The sequence below is a fragment of the Myodes glareolus genome, chromosome 9 (genome assembly GCF_982192425.1).
Source record: "Myodes glareolus chromosome 9, mMyoGla1.1, whole genome shotgun sequence".
In the NCBI taxonomy this organism is placed as follows: domain Eukaryota; kingdom Metazoa; phylum Chordata; class Mammalia; order Rodentia; family Cricetidae; genus Myodes; species Myodes glareolus.
The window spans coordinates 34,954,644-34,975,550 of NC_142034.1; the positions used below are offsets into that span (position 1 = coordinate 34,954,644).

Here is a 20,907-nt window from a genome sequence, read left to right on the forward strand (position 1 = left end):
CCAGGAAGTTCATAAATTCAACACATAAAGACTAGGCAGCCTGTGAATGAGTTACAGCCTGAAAGCCTAAGAAACTGTGTCAGGAAAAGCTCTGTGAGTTCAAAAAAATACATATATCAAATAAACGTTTCAAGTTTTGAACTGTACATTTAAAAACTGGTCCAGAAGGAGTAGGGGCAGGTTCACGCTTGGGGTCCATTTTGTAACCTAGTCCTGTCACCTGGGGGTTAGCAATAGGGTGCCACCCACACGTGGTAGCAAGCCAGCCATAGCGTCCAAGCTTGACTAAATTTTAAAAGTGACACTGTAATCAGATATCATCCAAGGACAGTCTAGAATTTCAGGGTGCTCTTGATCATTAAAATCAGCATTTACATTTTAACAGGATGTAAGCTATATTCAAGTCAATTAAATACACTTGTATTTTTGACCGAGTAAAATAGTGCCCCAAATACATATTTATAAAGAAAATTTTTATTATGCATACCCCAAGAGGTTATGTAATACCAATTAAAATAAGCAAATTATCGTCTACAATACAGAATTTATATATCTTTAAGGATAAAATAAAATTTTGCTTTAGACTGCTAATAAAGTAATATCCGCACAAGAATGAAGAAATGCAAAGCTAAGCAGTGGAGGGAGGAAAGCTAACCCTTGCCCGGGTTTTGGTTTGTCAGAAGAAGAAGGCGTATTTCCAACAGATGGAAAGTAAAATGAATAAAGTTATACTTGCCTGCATTAATTTCCCTTCCGCTGGAGTTACTTCTGCAACACCAGCAAACACGCCTTCCAAAGTGAGATTCAGTTTTCCTGTGGGGTCCATTTTCAGGGGGATCACTCTGATAATCGCTCTCTGCTCTGCGGATCTTTCCGACTCCACCGCTGCTGCCAGCACGGGTCCTGTGCGTCCAAAGCCTGCATGCAGGGTAGCCATCAGCAGCCAGGGCCAGAGGGCAGCCAGCTGCAGCTGCTGGCCGCCACTCATGCTACCAGCTGCATCAAAGCTCTTCGGCCATGCATACTGCTTCCACTAGCTCATCCCAAAGGCAAGTTCTCAGATCCAGAAAATGGAGGGGAAAGACGCTGTGCTTCAGTTTCCGAAAGCCAAGTCAGAACTCTAGTCCTTCCTGTCTCTACAGTGTATTCCCAAGCACAGGGGACATTCCTGACTGGGAGGAGAAGAGGTTTTTTTTTGTTTTTCAGCCCACTTCTGGGGCAGGTATGTCATTTTCTCCCATCGTCACTGTGGGTACAGAAACAGCACCACTGCTCGCTGGAATTTCCAGATGTGCCTTAGAGCCAGCATGGACTGGTTGTGTGTCAGATCACTTGCTGCTGGTCTTCCATATGTATCCGATTTCTGAGGCACGAAACCCCAGTGTTGAGGAACCAAAACCAAGAGAAAAGGCTAAGTAGTGCATCAAAGTGAGGAGGCAGAGCTCCAGCTCAGAGCTCAGAAGATGGCCCTTGTTAAGCAGAAAACCAGTCCATTTTAAATGGCTGAAGACCATGAGGGGGTTTTCTTTTTAATAGGAGAGGAGTGGAAATTAATTAGGCCACACCTGGAGGGATGCCTAAGGTGGCTACAGTATGAATTCATTACAACGTCCATGCTAGATTGTGTTTCAGCAGAGCCCAGGGTTCTAGGCCTACTGAATTTATACACTTTTAAAGAACTTCAATATATTTTTTTGTGTTCCACCAAAAGTACCTGTAAAATTAGGCATAAATTCATATATCTTTGACATCCGACAGAGTAAATCTGAATGCCAAAACCTCTCCCAACTCCCATATTGGGATACTCGATGAGGTCAGCTTTCCAGGTATTTCCCAGTTCAAATTAGTTTCCACTTTCCTTTTTTGCTCAGGGATTCCAGATTTTATTCTCCAGTTTGAGAATATCAAGCACTTGGCTTCCCTCAACGCGCTGTGGAAACTACTATCCAGACCTTAGAGTCTGTAATCTCTGGGACTCAGAAGAAAAACAAAGAACTGTTCCTAACACGTTTTCAAATTCCTTGAGGGGTGGGGAATAAAAGATAGGGGGAAAGTCACAGGCTCTACGTTGAGCACCCTGGGTGGGGGGAATCAAGCAGAGTGGAGCAGATCTGGGGTATTTCTAGACTCCTATGAAACTTCAGGTTCTTGTATAAGCATCAGATTTTAAAATGAGCACGTTCAAGTAACTATAAATGCACTTTCCTCACAAAGCCTGCTGCGTTCTAAGGCCAGGTGTGAAAATCCTACAGTCTTCAGTAGCGCTCAAAAGCCAAGCCACTGAACATGAACCTGCTATATAGACGCCTTACTTTTGCTGAGACAGAGGGAGGAAGAAAACAAAAAAAGAATTTCAAAAAAAATCTGCAAACCTGTTGTGCTGTCGGGCCCACTGGAATCCACGGGGTGAAACAAATTCAATTATGCTTTTTATAAATCCTGCTTTTAAAAGATCTGAGCTGCTTAACCCAGTGCGGCTCAGTCTTCCTCCACCTTCTCACTCAGACAAGTGCACGCACTACAGGTAGGTGCGGAGAAATTCCGAAGCCCGAGAAAGCAGTCCACGCAGGTCAAAGGCAGAAACTTATTCCAGGACGAGAGCTACTGTCCTCAAGGACTCTGGAAATGCTTAAAGAAGATCCAAAATCATCTCCGAAATCTAACAAAAGTCCTTTTCCCCAGCTTCTGTACGGAAAATTAAAATGATCAGCTCTTGAAAGACAACAAAGTAGTAAATACAACAATTCAATACCAGAAACACAGAAAATCCCAGAGGGAGAAGGCGGTATCTCTGAATCATGGATGGACTTGGGAAGTTCAGAAGAAGGAAGGACTCACGCTTCCTTTCCAGAGACAATTCTGGATCAGCTCCCCACAGCAGGAAGCCTGTGGTTGGTAATTGGCGTTCTAGCTCTAACTCCCTCCCCTGGGACTGCAATCACACTCTCTACCTGCTGACAAAGTGAGGGTGGAGCAGCTACGCGCAAGCCCGCCCCACCTCCTCGGGGTGCACGCCCTCGCAAACTTAACCAAGTCTTCTCCCGCTCTCTTCCTGGTTCTCGCTCCTTTCCTCCCTCTAGCGAGCCACTGCCCAACTGCACTCAATTCAATCAGTCCTTACTTTTCCCAACAGCATATAAATCAGGGCCACTCAAACACATCTAAGAGAATTCTGTAAGCAATAGGGCACAGATGGTGGTATGAGAAAATAAACAGAAGACATAAAAGAATCCAAAAGGCAAAAGAGTGGCGCAAAGTCTTGCAAATACAAGTTCAAATAGATTTCTATTCTTCCCATGTTTTAGTGTCTATCAATAGCACAGATGGGATTGAGAGATCTTATACTTGATGCTTTTTGTCTGCCACCCTGGAAAGCTTCTGTGCGTTTTCTATATAGATTTTCTTCAGTTCTTATACTGTAAGTTCAGTAGTTCTGTGTAAACTGTACCTGTTTGGATCTTTCAAATCAGGCTGCTGTCAGAAGTCTGGAATCTGCTATTTCCATCTCATTCTTTGCATCAGACCTATTCTTTCAATGTAAGATTGTAAGTCTGTCGTAATACAAGCCAAGAGTTAAACTTATGCTTCGAGCTGAAGCAATGGCTCAGTGGTTAAGAGCACTTGCTGCTTGCTCTTTCAGAGGACTGGGGTTCAGTTCCCAGCATCTGCATGGTGTCTCACAACCGTCTATAACTCCAGTTCTAGGGGACCTGACGCCCTCTTCTGGCCTCCACAGGCACCGCAGGCAAAACACCTATACATGTAAATCTTTTTTAAAAAGTTAAATATGCTTAATAAAAACAGTATAGGCAGCTGAGCAGTGGTGGTGCACGCTTTTAATCCCAGAACTCAGGAGGCAGAGGCAGCCGGATCTCTGTGAGTTTGAGTTCGAGGCCAGCCTGGTTTTCAAAAGCTAGTTCTAGGACAGTCTCCAAAAGCTACAGAGAAACCCTGTCTTGAAAAACCAATATATATATATATATTTGGTTGCTTTCTCTTGAGGAAATTATGAACTATGGGAATGATGACAAAAGACCATGAAAGACTGAGGGTTAAGTCAAACAGCGCTATACTTTAGTGCACTGATTCGGATCACTAAAATGATAAGTTAAAAAAAATATTCAGATGAGTTGATATGCCATAGAGCTTCCCTGGAAATGTCATCAAGATGGCATTGTTGTGGTGTGAAAAGGCCATCTCACTGACACTGACTTCTTTTGTGTGCTGAGGTTTAAGTTCAGGGCCAGTGCTCTGCCACTGAGATCCTCAGCCTCAACTCAACCTTACAGATCATCTTTAACCACTGTCGTTCCTGCCTGGATTGACTAGTGAGTGAAGACTATTCATCCATCCTGTTCCAAAATCTGGGATTCTGTAAAATATTATCTTTAGAAACACTTAGATTTTTAATCATTATTAAAAATAATTTGTAAACTGGGTGGTGGTGGCGCACGCCTTTAATCCTAGCACTTTGGAGGCAGAGACAGACGGATCTCTGTGAGTTCGAGGCCAACCTGGTCTACAAGACCTAGTTCCAGGACAGGTTCCAAAGCTACAGAGAAACCCTGTCTCAAAAAAAAAAGCAATAATAATAATAATTTGTAAAGGTCTGGACAACTTCTGTTTTGTTGCTTTGTTGTGACAGTGTCTTGGTCGCATGTACCCCAGGCTGGCCTCTGCTGTGACTGCAGGAATGTATTTGCTGTATGTGGTGTTAATGATGAGCCTGGGGCTTCAGGCCCACTACCAACTGAACTACATCTTCAGGGCAATGTTTAAAGACTGAGAAGTAGACTACGTAGAGTAGCGCACACCTGCAATGCAGAACTCCAGATACAGAGAGGCCGGAGGACCACTGCAAGTTTAAGGCTAGCCTGGTCTACACAGCAAGACCTTGTCTCAAAACTACAAACAAAAGGAAGACAGTGCTTGCCTCGCATGGATTCCAGGCTCTGGGCTCATCTCCAGAACTGCAGGGGGAAAAAGAGAAAAGAAATCAATCAGTTTTTGAAAAGCAGAATGCATTGTCTTTGAAGTTCACCAGCATTAGTGATCATAATGACTAAATTTTCTACTGGCTACCAACAAACAAACAAATAAATACATAGTAAAACAAGTAAGACAAGAGGTCTGGTTGGAACATTCATTTTATTGTTGACTGATTGAAACTGATCGGTGCTTAAGGTGCTGAAGCACTGAGGTGCTGGACGGGAGCTTCCTTAGCATGTGTCAGGCAGGCCCTCCTGGCTCATTCATGTGTGCAGACTTCACTTTCCTGCTGCCCTTGCACAAGCCACTGATGAGAGCGTTAGGAGACGGGTTCCAGGCACTGAGTAGAGCAGGAGGTCCAGCTCCATTGTCTGGTGTGCTCATATATACAAAAGGTTGCAAAGCTGATCAAGGCAATTCACTGATCAAGCCTTAAACCACTGAAACCATGTCTGTGCCAAGGTTCCTGCTTGACACATATTCCTCAAAAGGTATTATCTTTTTCAATACACATAACGCTAAGAAAGGCATTTGAGGGGAAGAACTATCACCTACACAGCTTACCAGCTCTTCAATGGGACAGAGAAAAGGCAAAGTTCCTTCATTAGAAAACTGGGTCTCCTTTTCACATACTTTGCCAATATATTTGGCATGGATACAAGATGTGCATGTTTTGATAATCAGTTCATCTTTCACGCCTTACTAGTAACGATGAATAAGCGCCCAAGACATGAGCACCAACTAGTCTAATTAGATGAATCAAAACCTGCTCTCAAATCTAAACTGAGTCGCTGTAGAGCAATCGAGCTTACCCTTTCCAAAACAGCTGGAACTCTGATACACGTCTAGGTCTGCTCACACTGGGAAGGCACAGTGCAGCACAAGGAACGGACTAGAGAGCTACAGTGCTAATCCAGTGCTTACGCCATTGTTAAGTGCTGTTTCTTTTTCATTAGCTTTAAATTCATAGACTTTCCTTTTGTTTCTGCAGCACTTATTAGGAAAACTGACGTAGATCCAACAAGAAAGTTTTAGTCAACTTGAAATATTTCAAACCTTTCTGGTTCTTGCTGTCATTTGGCAGACATGGATCAACTACAGAAACTGGACATCCAAAATGTCCCTCTTCACCTTCAAAACAGCCCCACAATCCACTACTCAAATGTACAGTCCTATGAGGGGAAGGAAAAATGGTGATCATCTACCCCACTATCCAGAAGTCTCTCAGAAGCTTAACCTATTTAGTATTTCAAAAATAAACTGCTTCTTAAAAATTAAAGAATATAAAAAATAAAAAATTTTTAAAAATTAAAGTATAGCTTCTGGTAAATGACAATGAAGCAATTTCCCCCCAAATTTGCACACAATACCTTCTATAGATAAGAATTTATACTGTTGAATGTAAAAATCTAAAATAAAAAAACACTGTGTTAAACCTCAGTGTTTTTGTTCACATATTATACATTTACCCTTCAAAAATAAAATTACACACGTGCCCTTTAATCTTTCTATTCTGCAAGGTTAATAAAAATACAAAGTTTTAAAACTTTTAAATCTCTCAGCATTTATAAATATAATTAAACAAATTAAATATTTTCTTTAGAAGACATTTATGTAAATGATATTAACAAAACTTTTTTACTATTTATAACAATTTATCATTCAAATTAAGGAAAGACATGACAATGGGAAAAAATGCTCCCATTAATATTCAAGAACCAGAGGCTGTTAGTTTGATGAACGGGCCAAGTCTGGATGCCTTGCTCCTGAAACAGGACATGGGGTTCAGAAACAAGAGAAGTTTTGGTTAATCACTTAGAAAATGAGTTTTTCCAGAACTTCCTCCCTGGAACTCCTGACCCACTTGGACTGGTGACTTTGGTGACCTCACATGTCTTTGTTTATCACACCACCTTCTCTAAAGGGTCACACTGTGACTTGAGACAGACGATATTGTGCTGACATTGTTCAAAATGGCATCCCAACTCAGCACACACACTGCTCCAGTGCCATCAACAGAGCAGATTTTAGATGCTTCTTGAAGGCCAGGACTTTTCATTTGAAAGGAATCTGGGCAGGAAAAAAAAAAAAAGGCCGCTAGATGTTGAAGCAGTTTGTCAAAGTAAGTAATCTGAACTGAACAGCTGTAGGAAATACCAAACTCCCAATTTTCAATTTAACAAAATCTCAATTAACAAAACAAAAAATACTTTTTCTTCCTTAACAGAACTGAAAAAATCCCAACAGCATGTCATGTGCAAGTCTAGTCTGCGCCCAGCTGTGGCTAGTGCACAATGTCACATCTGGCATCCACTCCGTCTCATTCTTTCAACTCTTCCTCCTTTGGAAAGTGCTCCTGCTTGCAGGCCACGTCCACCAGCAGATGAAGATCTAGAAAGAGAGGATGGTTTACTCACTCTCAGCTCTCAGGCGACAGACTTCTCCAGCAAGTCTCATACAAGAAGGGCAAGTTGTCTATCGTTAATCTGTGTAAGTGGCTAGAAATTACACTTTTCACCAAAGTCTAGATGTTAGGACATGCTTACCACTTCTTAAAGAAGATCAGGTGTGAATCCAACAGATCAACAAGGTTTAAAATAATACCTTTTATTATACATTTTTAAAAGGAACAGCCAGATGTGGTGGGAGGTGGAGGCAGGAGGGATGAGAGTTCAAAGCCAGCCTTAGCTACTTAGAAAGGCTCATGTAGCCTAGGCTACAGTGAGATCCTGCCTCAAAACAAACAAGCAAACAAAGAAAACTTAAAAGAAAAAGTGTAAAAAGGAATTAAGATTAAACATATACATACAAACAAAACTTCATTTCCTTTCTGTTGCAAGGACAGGAAGGTGAGTTGTTGACTAACACAACTGAACTCTTGTATACACACACACACACACGCACACACACACACACACACACACACACCATCCCTGAACAGTAAAGAAAAAGGCATACCCTGACAGGGATCAAGAGGCAAAGTGATTTATCAGGACTAGAAAGAAGTAAAAGTTGTTACCTCAAATACGAGTTCAGGACTTTTTTTTTCCACAGTGAAAACTAGTAATACACTTATGTGACATATGGACATTTTTAAGTGGATAAACACATTATTATAAGTCATCCACTTAGCCCTAACAAGTAAGTTGATAATCGGGAGGCGGAGCAACTAAGCTATTATATGGCTAGTAAGGAAAGCCACCTTGTTATACACTGAAATCATTTGGCAGTCTTCAAAAAACCAATGCCTGGGGCTCCCTCCTTCAGATATTTTTATTTAATTGGTATGGAGTGCAATGTAGGCTTCAGGAATTTTGAAAGCAGACCAAAAGATGTAGGAGTAACAATTATGATCATTTTCTAAATACTTCAGCTCCACATCAGGACAAGAACAAGGCACACGGTAATAAAAAATATTAAAGTAAGATTTTGTGATATGGGGGGGGCACAGGCTTGTTAGGAGGCAGAGGCAAGAGTCTATATAGTGTAGTCTAGATCAGCCAGGGCTACTATAAAATAAAATACACATACACCTCCTCTCCCCCACACCGCATACACATACACCACACACACATAACACACATGTACACACATCACACACATGCACACACACACCACACACACCGCATACACACACATACACACACACCGCATACACATACACCACACACACACATACACACACACCACATGACAAAGAAAAGAAACAGACTGACTTTGAGATGTGAACAGATCCGTTTGTAACCCCACTGTGAAAACAGACTAGGAAATCCTGATAATGATAAAGGTAGAACTACTAAAGGGACTACAGATCTCTCAGGAAGTAGACTGAATACAACATCAAACCTTCTTTTCAGTAACTGGGCTTCAAATTAAGATGAAATCTGGAGCTGAGCACAGCTGCACACACCTTTAATGCCAGCACTTGGGGGGCAGAGACAGGCGGATCTCTGTGAGTTCAAGGCCAACCTGATCCACAGAGTGAGTTCCAGGACAGCCCAGGACTACACAGAGAAACCCTTTCTCAAAAAATAAAACAAAAAAGGAGGTGGTGGCAGTGGTGAGATAGCTCAGTGCATAAAGGTGACCCCAATGTGTGTGAACTTTCCTAAGCATTATGCTAGACATGTGACGAAAGGTCCCATGATGTGTGATTGCATTTACATGAAATACTGTGATTAGGTAAACTCACAGAGGCCAAAGACAGATTAGCAGAGCAAGAGAAAATGCAGAAATGTTAAAAACAATAACGAAAACGTTCTTAGTAACACTGAGAGTGATGAAGATGCTCTGGGAACCTGTATGTCAATGTGAGCACACTACCTGCTGCTGAATCACATGCTTTAAAGGACTCATTTGTTATTTTTACCTCCAAAAGGCATCTTTTCCTAGTAAGTAGAAATAACTTCAGACCAAAAACTAACACAAACAAAAAACCAAAACAAACAAACAAAAGCAAAGAGGGAAATAGGAAATAACTCTAACGTACAAAATTCCTCCTTAACCCTCTCTCAGCTGTCAGTTGGCACAGAAGTGAGATGGTCCGTATAGGTGTGCCCAGCCTCAGTAAGAGACAGTGTTCTCTCTATGTGTGGTGGTGGTGTTTTAAAGGTATATTGTTTTAATTATGTGTCTCTGTGAGGGCATGTACACATAGGTATAGATGTTTGTGGAGTCCAGAAGTCCAGAAGGTTCTGGATCCCCTGGAGCTGGAAGTAGAGGTGGCTGTGAGCTGTGAGACATGGGTGCTGGGACCAAACTTAGGTCCTCTGCAAAGGCAGCCGTGCTCTTAACTGCTGAACCATCTTTCCAGGCTCCTTGTTCTATTTTGAGGCAAGGGGTCATGTAGCTCAGATTGGCTTCAAGCTTATAGCCAAGAATGACCTTGTACTTCTGATTCCCTGCTGGTTTTACAGTTAGGTGTACATCATCACACCTGCTTTTTCTTTCCCTTTCCTCTTTTCTCATTTTTTTCCTTAATGGTGGAATAACAAAAAACCTCTGGGCTCCACCCCCAGCACACAACACATGTGATTATTATTTCAACAGAATGGGACTATGGAGACTGGTACTTGTGTGTCCCTACTGCACCTAACAGTGCCAAACATTTAGTAGAAGCATTTAGTAAAACAGAAGTAAAATGACTCCTCAACTAGCCAAACCTTACCTCTTCATGACTAAACATTGCTCCTAGAGATAGAAAGTCGGGACTGGGATATGACTCAGTAGTATAGTAATTACCTACTGGCATGTTGCAAGGCCCTGGGTTTAATCATGGGTACAAAGTTTACCAGATGGCTCAGCCATCAAAGGCATCTGCCATCAGGACTGATGACCTGAGTTCAATCCCTGGGACCCTAGGGTAAAAGGAGATAACCCCTGCAAGTTGTCCTGACATCCACATATACACTGTGGTACCTCCACCACTGCACATACATGCACGCACGCACACACACACACACACACACACACACACACACACACACACACAATTAAAAAGTAATTTTCAAAAAGATTTATTTATTTATTATGTATACAACATTCCTTCCATGTATGTCTGCAGGCCAGAAGAGGGCACCAGATCTTATTATAGATGGCTGTGAGCCACCATGTGATTGCTGGGAATTGAACTCAGGACCTCTGGAAGAGTAGAATTGTGGTCTAGTGAGGCAGTGAGGTGGGTAAGTGTTTTGTCTGTAAGCTTGACAATCTCAGCCCCATCCTAGAAACAACGTAGTAAACAGAGAACCAGCTCCTCCACACAAATGCTGCCACCTGAGCCTGAGCAAAATAAGGAAAGAAACATAAAAACCATTTTACGAAATGAAAGTAGAATGATGGCTGGCAGGCCTGGAGCATAGAGTTTCAGTTTGGTGGTGATGACAGCAAAAAATGTGAACATAGTTAGCACATATATACATATATATTACCATAAGATATAATAGATACACTCTAAAAGATGGAGAAAAAAGTTCTTCATTTATTCACTCAACAAACATGGTATACCACAGTAATGTTCTAGGTCCTAGGGATATTGCAAAAATAAATCTTTGTGCCAGGCAGCAGTGTGACGCACACCTTTAATCCCAGCACTCGGGAGGCAGAGGCAGGCAGATCTCTGTGAGTTTGAGGCTAACCTGGTTTAGAGAGCTAGTTCCAGGACAGCCATGGCAAGACAGAGAAACCCTGTCTCAAAAAACTAATAAAAAGATAAATAAGTACATAATAAAAATAGATTTTTCTTTAACAAATTAGCTTCCTAGAAGAGGAGACAATAATGGGAAATGTCAGGTAGAGACAAGAACAATAAAAGAAAGCAAATAACAAGAATGAATGAAGAAGAGCAAGACATAGTCAGGAGGCTCTTCTGAGCAGGGAGAGAATGGGACGACAGTCTGGACAAAGAGCATCCCATTCAGAGAGCACAAGTGTGAAGACAGGAATATGCTTGATGTGTCAAAGACTAGAGAGGAGGCTGCTGTGTCTGGACCAGATGAAGAAGGTGGGGGGAGATGAAATCACAACAGCGGTCAGAAGCTAAACCATTCAAAATCTTATAGCCCATATTAAGGATTTTTTTAGAGTTTATTATGTGATGGAAATCTACAAGGAAAATTTGAACAAAAAAAAGGATTTAAAATCTTTTAGTTTGAATGAAAAAAGGATTTAAAATCATTTTCTAGCCCTGGGAATGGAAGCCAGGGCCTTGTACATCCTATGCAAGCGCTCATCACTGAGCTCTAGCCTTCCCTGAGTAATGTTTCTCAGGGTGGTTGGCTGTGCTGCAACAGTGAGCAGGGAAGACGAGCCAAGAAGCCATGAAGTCACCTACACAAGAGGATGCAGAGTACTGGGGTGTAGTAACCAAGCAGAGGGTGGTGAGAAAGGGTCAGTTCTGTGTCTGAACCCACACTGAATGGGCAGGATTTGCTAATGGTCTAAGAGAGAAAGCAGACAGTAGAGACTTCAAGACTTCGGTGTGACTAGAAAACTACACGGTACTATGTATAGATATGTAAAATTGGAGAGAGGATAAAATATGTTAAGTTTGGAAACAAATTGGACATATCCAAAGATAGAGAGTGGGGAGCTGGAGAGAGGGCTCAAGCAGTTAAGAGCACATATTTCTTTTGATGAGAACCTGGGTTTCAGTCAGCAGCTATCACCTGTCTGTAACCCCAATTCTAGGGGATCTAACGCCCCTTTCTGGCCTCTGTGGGCACTTGCATTTTTAAAAACATATGCAGCGTAAGCACACACACACACACACACACACACACACATGTGCGCGGGAACATCCCCCCACATGCACACACAATAAATAAATCTAAAGATATAGACCAGACACATCATAATAGTATATGTAAGTCTGAAGTTCAGACACAAATTGAGGACCCATCACTATCAAGATGATAAAATAAAGAAAATGGTTGTCATCTCCTCTGAATCAAGTATAGAAAGGGGCTAGTGGCTTGAAAGAAAACCAGAAAGGATGATTTTAGGAGCTAGACAAGTATTTTATTAAGGTTGAAGCAATCTGTCCAAATACCCATGTCTTGAAAATGGGGATTGAGAACTACCCCCATTGTTGGCAATGTGACAGCCATCAGAAATCTGGAAAGGTAAGTTCCAACCAAGTAGAAGTACAAAATTTATCTCAAGTCCTCCTCCTGCCTCGAAGGAAGCTTGGAGCACAAGCTTGTGTCACAGCTGGCTGAAAGAAGTTTTCTGACGTATGATCTGCAATGGCATGTTTGCTGGTCTAATACAAAGGATAGACTATAGCTCCTGAAGGCATGGAAGGCAGAAACAGGTGCAGTGTCTGTGAGTATACATAAGTGATGGGATTCTATCCACAAACGCAAGGACATAAGGAATGGTAGAATGGCTGAGTCCAGCTGGAAGAAGAGTGGAGGAGCGCACTAAAGGAACTAGAGCGCACTAGGTTGGTAGGAAGATGTTGAAGTTTTCCTCTCATTAGTTGTGGTGGCACAGTGGCAGAGTGCGTGCCTAGCACTCACAAAGCCTTCAATTCTATCCCAGCACTGAATAAACTGGGCATGGTGGTGCATACTTGTTATTCAGTAGGATCAGAAGTTCAAGGTCAATCTTTACTACATAGTGTCTTCCAAGGCTGAGACTACAGTAGGATACATGAGATTATATTTTTAAAAATAAAATATTGTAATATAAAAATAAAGTATAGTCTAAAATAAATTTAAACTAGTGGAAATTAACAGATTACTAACTACTGTCCTGCCTAGTTCTATGTCAACTAGACACAAAGTCATCTGGGGGAGGAACCTTAATTGAGAAAAGGCCTCCAGAAATCGGACTGGAGACAGGCAAGACTCTCGAACATTTTCTGAATTAGTGATTGGTAGAGGAGGTCCATTGTGGGTAGTGCCACCCCTGGGCTAGTGGGCCTGGGGTCTATAAGAAAGCAGGCTGAGAGCAGTAGTGGTGCACACCGTTAATCATAGCACTTGGGAGGCACAGACAGGGAAGGAAGGAAAGGAGGGAGGGAAGGAAGGAGGGAGAGAGGGAGGGAGGGAGGGAGGGAGAAAACAAAGAAGGAGAGAGAAAATGTGTGCTTGAGTGAGTGAGTGAGCGGACTAGCGAACTGGCTGAACAAGCTGTTGATGAGCAAGTGAGTAAGCAGCATTCTTCCAAGGCCTTAGCATCAGCTCCTGACCTCATGTCCCTGCCTTGCTTGAGGTTCTGCTTTGGCTTCCTTCAATGGACTGTGATTCAGGAGGAGAAAGGCAAATAAATCCTTTCCTTCCCACGTTGATTTTGGTCACAAAGTTTCATCACAGCAGAAGAAAAGCAACTAAAACAACTACTATGAAAATAATAGCAATTATTGTAAAAATTCTGTTGCTACCATGAACTGGGTATTGGCTACTAATTAGTCACCATGCCAAGCCAGTTACTTGGTTTCTTTTTGGTTAGCTGACAATGTCTTTGAACTTGTCATCCTGCTGCTTCTATCCCCCAAGTTCTGGGATGACAAATATGTGTAATTACAACCCAACTCTATATTCATATTTAAATAGACAAACTGATAGGCTAATTCACTCAGAGAAGAAAGATTTGCAACATCATAAATTACACTTCTGTTTACACGTTAACTATAAAATCTAACTTTTCAGCAGAGATGTCCCAGCTTAATTATGAGTCATTCGCAACCTTCTCCTGAGGAAATAAAAGTATGATTAGAGTCACAATGATGTTATTATTTCACAGTCCATATTTTCTACTACAGGAAATCAGGGCTAATTAAGATATCTCTTACCACCATTAGCCAAGGGATATGGCTTTACTTAGAAAAAGTCAATGGGAAGAGTTAATAAAGATAAGTAACATGCTAATTATTTATCATTTACACTTCTAACCATAATATGTACTGGAAGAGGAAAGTATTTTAACAGCAGGTATCAGAGGTACTATTAGGGAGTGACTTCACCATATCTTCTATGGTGAAGAAGCAGCTTGATGGTTGTTTGGGTTAGGGAGGATGAGGCTTCAAGGGTATCAGGAAAAGAAGGCCTACCTCAGCACTTCTGTCCAAGGGAGCTAAGATTTGGGCCTGAAGGAAGAGGAGAGAAAGACCAGAGAGGATCTGATACTGCAAGGAGAATGTATAGAAAGACCAGTGGTACAAAAGATGTGTTGATGGTACAAACGATGTGGCCCAAGGCCTTGTCCAAAGAGAGATGGAAATCAGGCACAGCAACAAATTCTAGCCATCAAGAGATCAGGCAGTAAAAGAGAAAGATCGACTCCTAGGACAGAGAGTGCTGGAGGAAAACAAGCTCCACCAGGAGCAGAAGCCAGGAGCAAATTCAGTCCTGGGAGCCAACCTAGTCCTGGGACACTGGCAGACCAGGATTGAGCCAACGACCTGACTCAGAGTCTGCGATCTCCACCAGAACCAGAGTGGGACTGAATCAGTTACCTAAGACACAGAGAGAACAAGCTCCACCAGGAGCAGAAGCGAGAAGCAAACCCAGTCCCAGGACACAGGTGGATCAGGACTGAACCAGTGACCAGATCCAGAGTCGGCGATCTCCACCAGAACAGGTCCAACTCCAGGCCAGAGACTTCTGCAGGAGGAGATCCAGACCAAGATTTACAGAAACAGATCAAAGTCAGCAGCCTAGGCCAAAGTAGGCCTGAGACAGCAAACTCCAAGGGAGCAGACCAAAGCACAGGGGCACTGAGCTACCTCCAGGAACAGGAATAACCAATGGGGTAACTAGAACTGTGACACTGACTGTACCACGAGGAACAACCATCTGAGCTTTGGATTCACTGGCACCTAGAAGATTATTCAACAGAATCTCAGATAGCCCAACCATACCTATTAGAGGAAAAGATGAGTAGAAAAGGTAAGATCACATGCTACATCACAAAGAGCAACACAATACCAGTAAAACCTAAAGACCCTACAAAAGCAAGACCTGAACAACCAAATATGGACGAACTAGAAGAAAATGATCTAAAAAATAACCTTAAGAGAATGTTTGAAATTCTTTTTTTTGAAAGTAATTTTATTAAATTATAAAAGTTTCCATTTCCACCCCTCCTCCCACCACCCTCCCACTCCCCGCAATGTTTGAAATTCTTAAAGATGAAATGAGAAATTACCTTAAAGAAATGGAGGAAAAAACAAACAAAAAATTGGAAGATATCAGAAAATCACTTAAAGAAAACCAAGAAAAAAGAACTCAAACATATAAAAGAAACTATTCAGGACTTGAAAATTGAGAAAGAAAAAAATAAAGAAAACACAAGCTGAAGGAATTATAGAAACAGAAATCATGAGAAAAAGATCAGGAACCACAAATGCAAGCATGAACAGCAGAATACAAGAAATGGAAGAGAGAATTCCAAGCGCTGAAGAAACAATAGAGGAAATAGACTCATCAGTTAAAGAAAACATTGAATCTAATAAAAACCTAACCCAAAATACCCATGAAATATGGGACACCATAAAAAGGCTAAATCTAAGAATAATAGGTATAGAAGAAGTTCAACTCAAAGGCACAGAAAATTTATTAAACAAAATCATAGAAGTAAACTTTCCCTACCTAAAGAAAGATATGCCTATAAAGATACAAAAAGCTTACAGAACACCAAAAAGACTGGATCCCCAAAAAAGTCCTCTCGCCACATAATAATCAAAACACTAAACATACAGAGTAAAGAAAGAATATTAAGAGCTGAAAAGGAAAAAGGCCAAGTAACATATAAACGTAGACCTATCAGAATTACACCTGCTTCTCAGTGGAGACAATGAAAGCCAGAAGGTCATGGTCAAGCATTATGCAGACATTAAAAGACCATGGATGCCAGCCCAGACTACTATACCTAGAAAAACTGTCCATCACCATAATAGGACAAAACAAGATATTCCATGACAAATGTAGATTTCACCAATACCTAGCCACAAACCCAGCCCTACACAAAATACTAGGAGGAAAACTCCAACCCAAGGAAGATGGCTACACCAACAAAAACACAGACAATTGATGATCTCATTACAGAAAATTCCAAAGAAGAAAAAATGCACAAATTAACATCACCAACGATGAAAACTAAATTAACAGGAGAGAGCAATCACTGGTCATTAATATCCCTTAATGTAAATGGACTCAACTCATCTATAAAAAGGCACAGGCTAACAGATTGGATACGAAAACAGAATCCATCCCTCTTCTGCATACAAGAAACACATATCAACCTCAAAGACAGACATCATCTCAGAATTAAAGGTTGGGAAAAAATATACCAATCAAATGGACCTAAGAAACAAGTGGGTGTAGCTATCCTAATATCTAACAAAATAGACCTCAAGCTAAAATCAGTCAAAAGAGACAAAGAAGGACATTTTCATAGTAGTCACAAAAAAAATCCATCAAGAGGAAATTTCAATACTGAACATCTATGCCCCAAATACAAGGGCACCCTCATATGTCAAAGAAACACTTCCAAAGCTTAAATGATACATTAAACCCCACACACTAATAGTGGGAGACTTCAACACTTCCCTCTCACCACTGGATGGGTCAATCAGACAAAAAATGAACAGAGAAATAAGAGAACTAACAGATGTTATGTCTTAAATGGACTTAACAGACATCTATAGAACATTCCATCCAAACAGAAAAGAATATACCTTCTTCTCAGCACCTCATAGAACCTTCTCAAAAATTGATCACACACAAAACAAACCTCAACAAAAACAAAAATATTGGAACAACTCAATGTACCTTATCAGATCACCATGCTTTAAAACTAGAAGTCGTCAGCAATACTAATTCCAGAAAACCCACAAACACATGGAAATTAAACAATGCTCACCTGAATCATCAATGGGTCAAGGAAGAAATGAAGGGGGAAATTAAAGACTTCCTAAAATTCAATGAAAACGACCACACAACATACCCAAATTTATGGGACTCAATGAAAGCAGTGTTAAGAGGCAAGTTCATAGCACTAAATGTCTACATACAGAAGCTGGGAAAATCCCACACCAGTGAATTAACAGAACATTTGAAAACTTTAGAACAAAAAGAAGCAAACTCACCTAAGAGAACTAGATGGCAGGAAATAATCAAATTGAGAGATGAAATCAACAAAATAGAAACAAAAAAAAAAACAATACAAAGAATCAATAAGACAAAGAGTTGGTTCTTCGAGAAAATCAACAAAACAGACAAAACTTTATTCAAACTAACCAAAAGACACAGAGAGAGAATATCCAAATCAACAAAATCAGAAATGAAAAGGGGAACATAACAATAGACATGGAAGAAAAACAGAGGATCATCAGGTCCTATTTTGAAAACTTGTACTCCACAAAATTGGAAAACTTAAAGGAAATGGACAACTTTCTGGATAAATATCACTTACCAAAATTAAATCAAGACCAGATAAGCAAATTAAATAGACCTATAACTGCTGAAGAAATAGAAACAGTCATCAAAAGCCTCCCAACCAAAAAAAGCCCAGGACCAGATAGCTTCAGCTCAGAATTCTAAAAGACTTTCAAAGAAGAACTAATACCAGTACTCCTCAAATTATTCCACACAATAGGAACAGAGGGAACATTGACAAACTCTTTTTATGAGGCTACACTTACCCTGATACCCAAGCCACAGAAAGACAATACTAAGAAAGAGAATTACAGACCAATCTCACTCGTGAACATTGATGCAAAAATACTAAATAAAATACTAGCAAATCGAATCCAAGAACCACACCAGAACCATTATCCACCATGACCAAGTCGACTTCATCCCACAGATGCAGGGATGGTTCAATATATAAAAAATTTGTCAACGTAATACACCATATAAACAAGCTGAAAAATAAAAACCACATGATCATCTCATTAGATGCCAAAAAAGCATTTGACAAAATACAACATCCCTTCATGACAAAGGTCTTGGAGAGAGCAGGGATACAAGAAACATACCTAAACATAATTAAGGCAATATACAGCAAGCCAACAGCCAACATCAAACTAAATGGAGAGAAACTCCCAGAGATTCCACTGAAATCATGAACAAGACAAGGTTGTCCACTCTCTTTATATCTATTCAATATAGTTCTTGAGGTCAAAGCTAGAGCAATAAGACACAAAAGGGAGATCAAGAGGATACAAATTGGAAAAGAGGAAGTCAAGCTCACTGTTTGCTGATGATATGATAGTTCACATAAGTGATCCCAAAAATTCTACCAAGGAACTTCTACAACTCATAAACACTTTCAGCAATGTAGCAGGATACAAGATTAACTCAAAAAAAAAAAAAACAGTAGCCCTCCTGTACACAGATGATAAAAGGGCTGGGGAAGAAATCAGAGAATCAACACCCTTCACAATAGCCACAAAGAGCATAAAATATCTTAGAGTAACTCTAACCACACAAGTGGAAGACTTGTATGACAAGAACTTTAAATCTTTGAAGAAAAAAATTGAAGAAGACATCAGAAAGTTAAAAGGCCTCCCATGCTCTTGAGTAGGTAGAATTAATATACTAAAAATAGAGATCCTACCGAAAGCAATCTACAGCTTCAACGCAATGCCCATCAAAATTCCAGCAAAATTCTTCAAAGACCTGAAAGAATGGTACTCAACTTCATTTGAAAAAGAAAAAAAAAACAACCCAGGATAGCCAAAACAATCCTAGGCAATAAAAGAACTTCTGGAGGCATCACAATCCCTGACTTCAAACTCTACTACAGAGCTACAGTAATAAAAACAGCCTGGTATTGGCATAAGAACAGACAGGAGGATCAATGGAACAATAGAAGACCTGGATATCAATCCACACATATTTGAATACCTGATCTTTGATAAAGAAGCAAAAATATCAAATGGAGCCGGGTGGTGGTGGCGCACGCCTTTAATCCCAGCAGCACTCAGGAGGCAGAAGCAGGCGGATCTTTAGAAAAATGAAAATAGACCCATATCTGTCACCATGCACAAAACTCAAGTTCAAATGGATCAAAGACCTCAACATAAAGCGAGCCACACTGAACATTATAGAAGAGAAAGTGGGAAGTACACTTGAACGCACTGGCACAGGGAACCACTTCCTAAATATAACCCCAGCAAGCACAGACAACAATTAATAAATGAGACCTCCTGAAACTGAAAAGCTTCTGTAAAGCAAAGGACATGGTCAACAAGACAAAACGACAGCCTACAGAATGGGAAAAGATCTTCACTAACCCCACATAAGACAGAGGTCTGATCTCCAAAATATACAAAGAACTCAAGGAATTGGACACCAGAAGATCACATAATCCAATAAAAAAAATGGAGTACAGACCTAAACAGAGAACTCTCAACAGAGGAATCTAAAATGGCTAAAAGACACTTAAAGAAATGTTCAACATCTTTAGTCATCAGAAAAATGCAAATCAAAACAACTCTGAGATTCCATCTTACACCTGTAAGAATGGCCAAAATCAAAAACACTGATGACAACTTATGCTGGAGAGGTTGTGGGGAAAAGGGAACACTTCTCCATTGCTGGTGGGAATGCAAGATGGTACAACCCCTTTGGATGTCAGTGTGGCGATTCCTCAGAAAATTAGGAAACAACCTCCTGAAGACCCAGTAATACCACTTTTGGGTATATGTCCAAAGGATGCTCAATCATGCCACAAGGACATGTACTTAACTATGTTCATAGCAGCTTTGTTAGTCATAGCCAGAATCTGGAAACAACCTAAATGCCCCTTGATGGAAGAATGGATAAAGAAAATGTGGTACATTTACACAATGGAGTAAGTACTACACAGCAGAAAAAAATAATGACAGCTTGAATTTTGCAGGAAAATGGATGGAACTAGACATTATTTTGAGAGAGGTAACCCAGACACAGAATGACAATTATCACATGTATTCACTCATACGTGGTTTTTAAACATAAAGCAAAGAAAGCCAGCCTACAAACCACAATCCCAGAGAACTTAGACAACAATGAGGACACTAAGAGGACTTACATAGATATAATCTACACAGGAAATAGAAAATATAAAAAGACAAGATCTCTTGAGTAGGGGGCTGGAGAGATGGCTCAGTAATTAAGAGCACTGACCGCTCTTCCAGAGGACCCGGGTTCAATTCCCACCACCCACATGGCCGCTCACAACTGTTTGAAAATGCAGTTCCACAAGATCTGACACCTTCACACCAGTGCACATAAAATAAAGTTAAATAAATCATTAAAAAAAATTTAAAACAAAAAGATCTCCTGAGTAAATTGGGAGCATGGGGACCTTGAGGGAGAATTGAAAGGGGGAGGGGAGAGGCAGGGAGGGGAGCAGAGAAAAATGTAGAGCTCAATAAATATCAATAAAAAAAAATAAAGATTTGTTTATGTATGAGAGTTTGGT

At 40.7% G+C, this 20,907-nt stretch overlaps 2 protein-coding genes across 5 annotated transcripts in view; both read right to left on the minus strand.

Annotated features, from left to right (window-relative positions):
• Positions 1–2,948, minus strand: part of Rnf43 (ring finger protein 43) — a 69,388-nt gene extending 66,440 nt beyond the window's left edge. For 2 of the 4 annotated variants that reach the window (XM_087910126.1, XM_087910124.1), the window contains exon 1: positions 737–2,948. In XM_087910126.1, coding sequence (XP_087766252.1) covers positions 737–988 — 252 coding nt within the window. In that variant the 5' untranslated portion in view covers positions 989–2,948. The remainder of the gene's footprint in view (positions 1–736) is intronic. The other 2 variants (XM_087910127.1, XM_087910125.1) reach the window with 2 other exon arrangements.
• Positions 2,949–5,129: 2,181 nt separating this feature from the next.
• The window catches only part of Hsf5 (heat shock transcription factor 5), a 50,890-nt gene continuing 35,112 nt past the window's right edge, over positions 5,130–20,907 (minus strand). Inside the window, exon 6 of the mRNA XM_048446664.3 lies at positions 5,130–7,380. Coding sequence (XP_048302621.2) covers positions 7,310–7,380 — 71 coding nt within the window. The 3' untranslated portion in view covers positions 5,130–7,309. The remainder of the gene's footprint in view (positions 7,381–20,907) is intronic.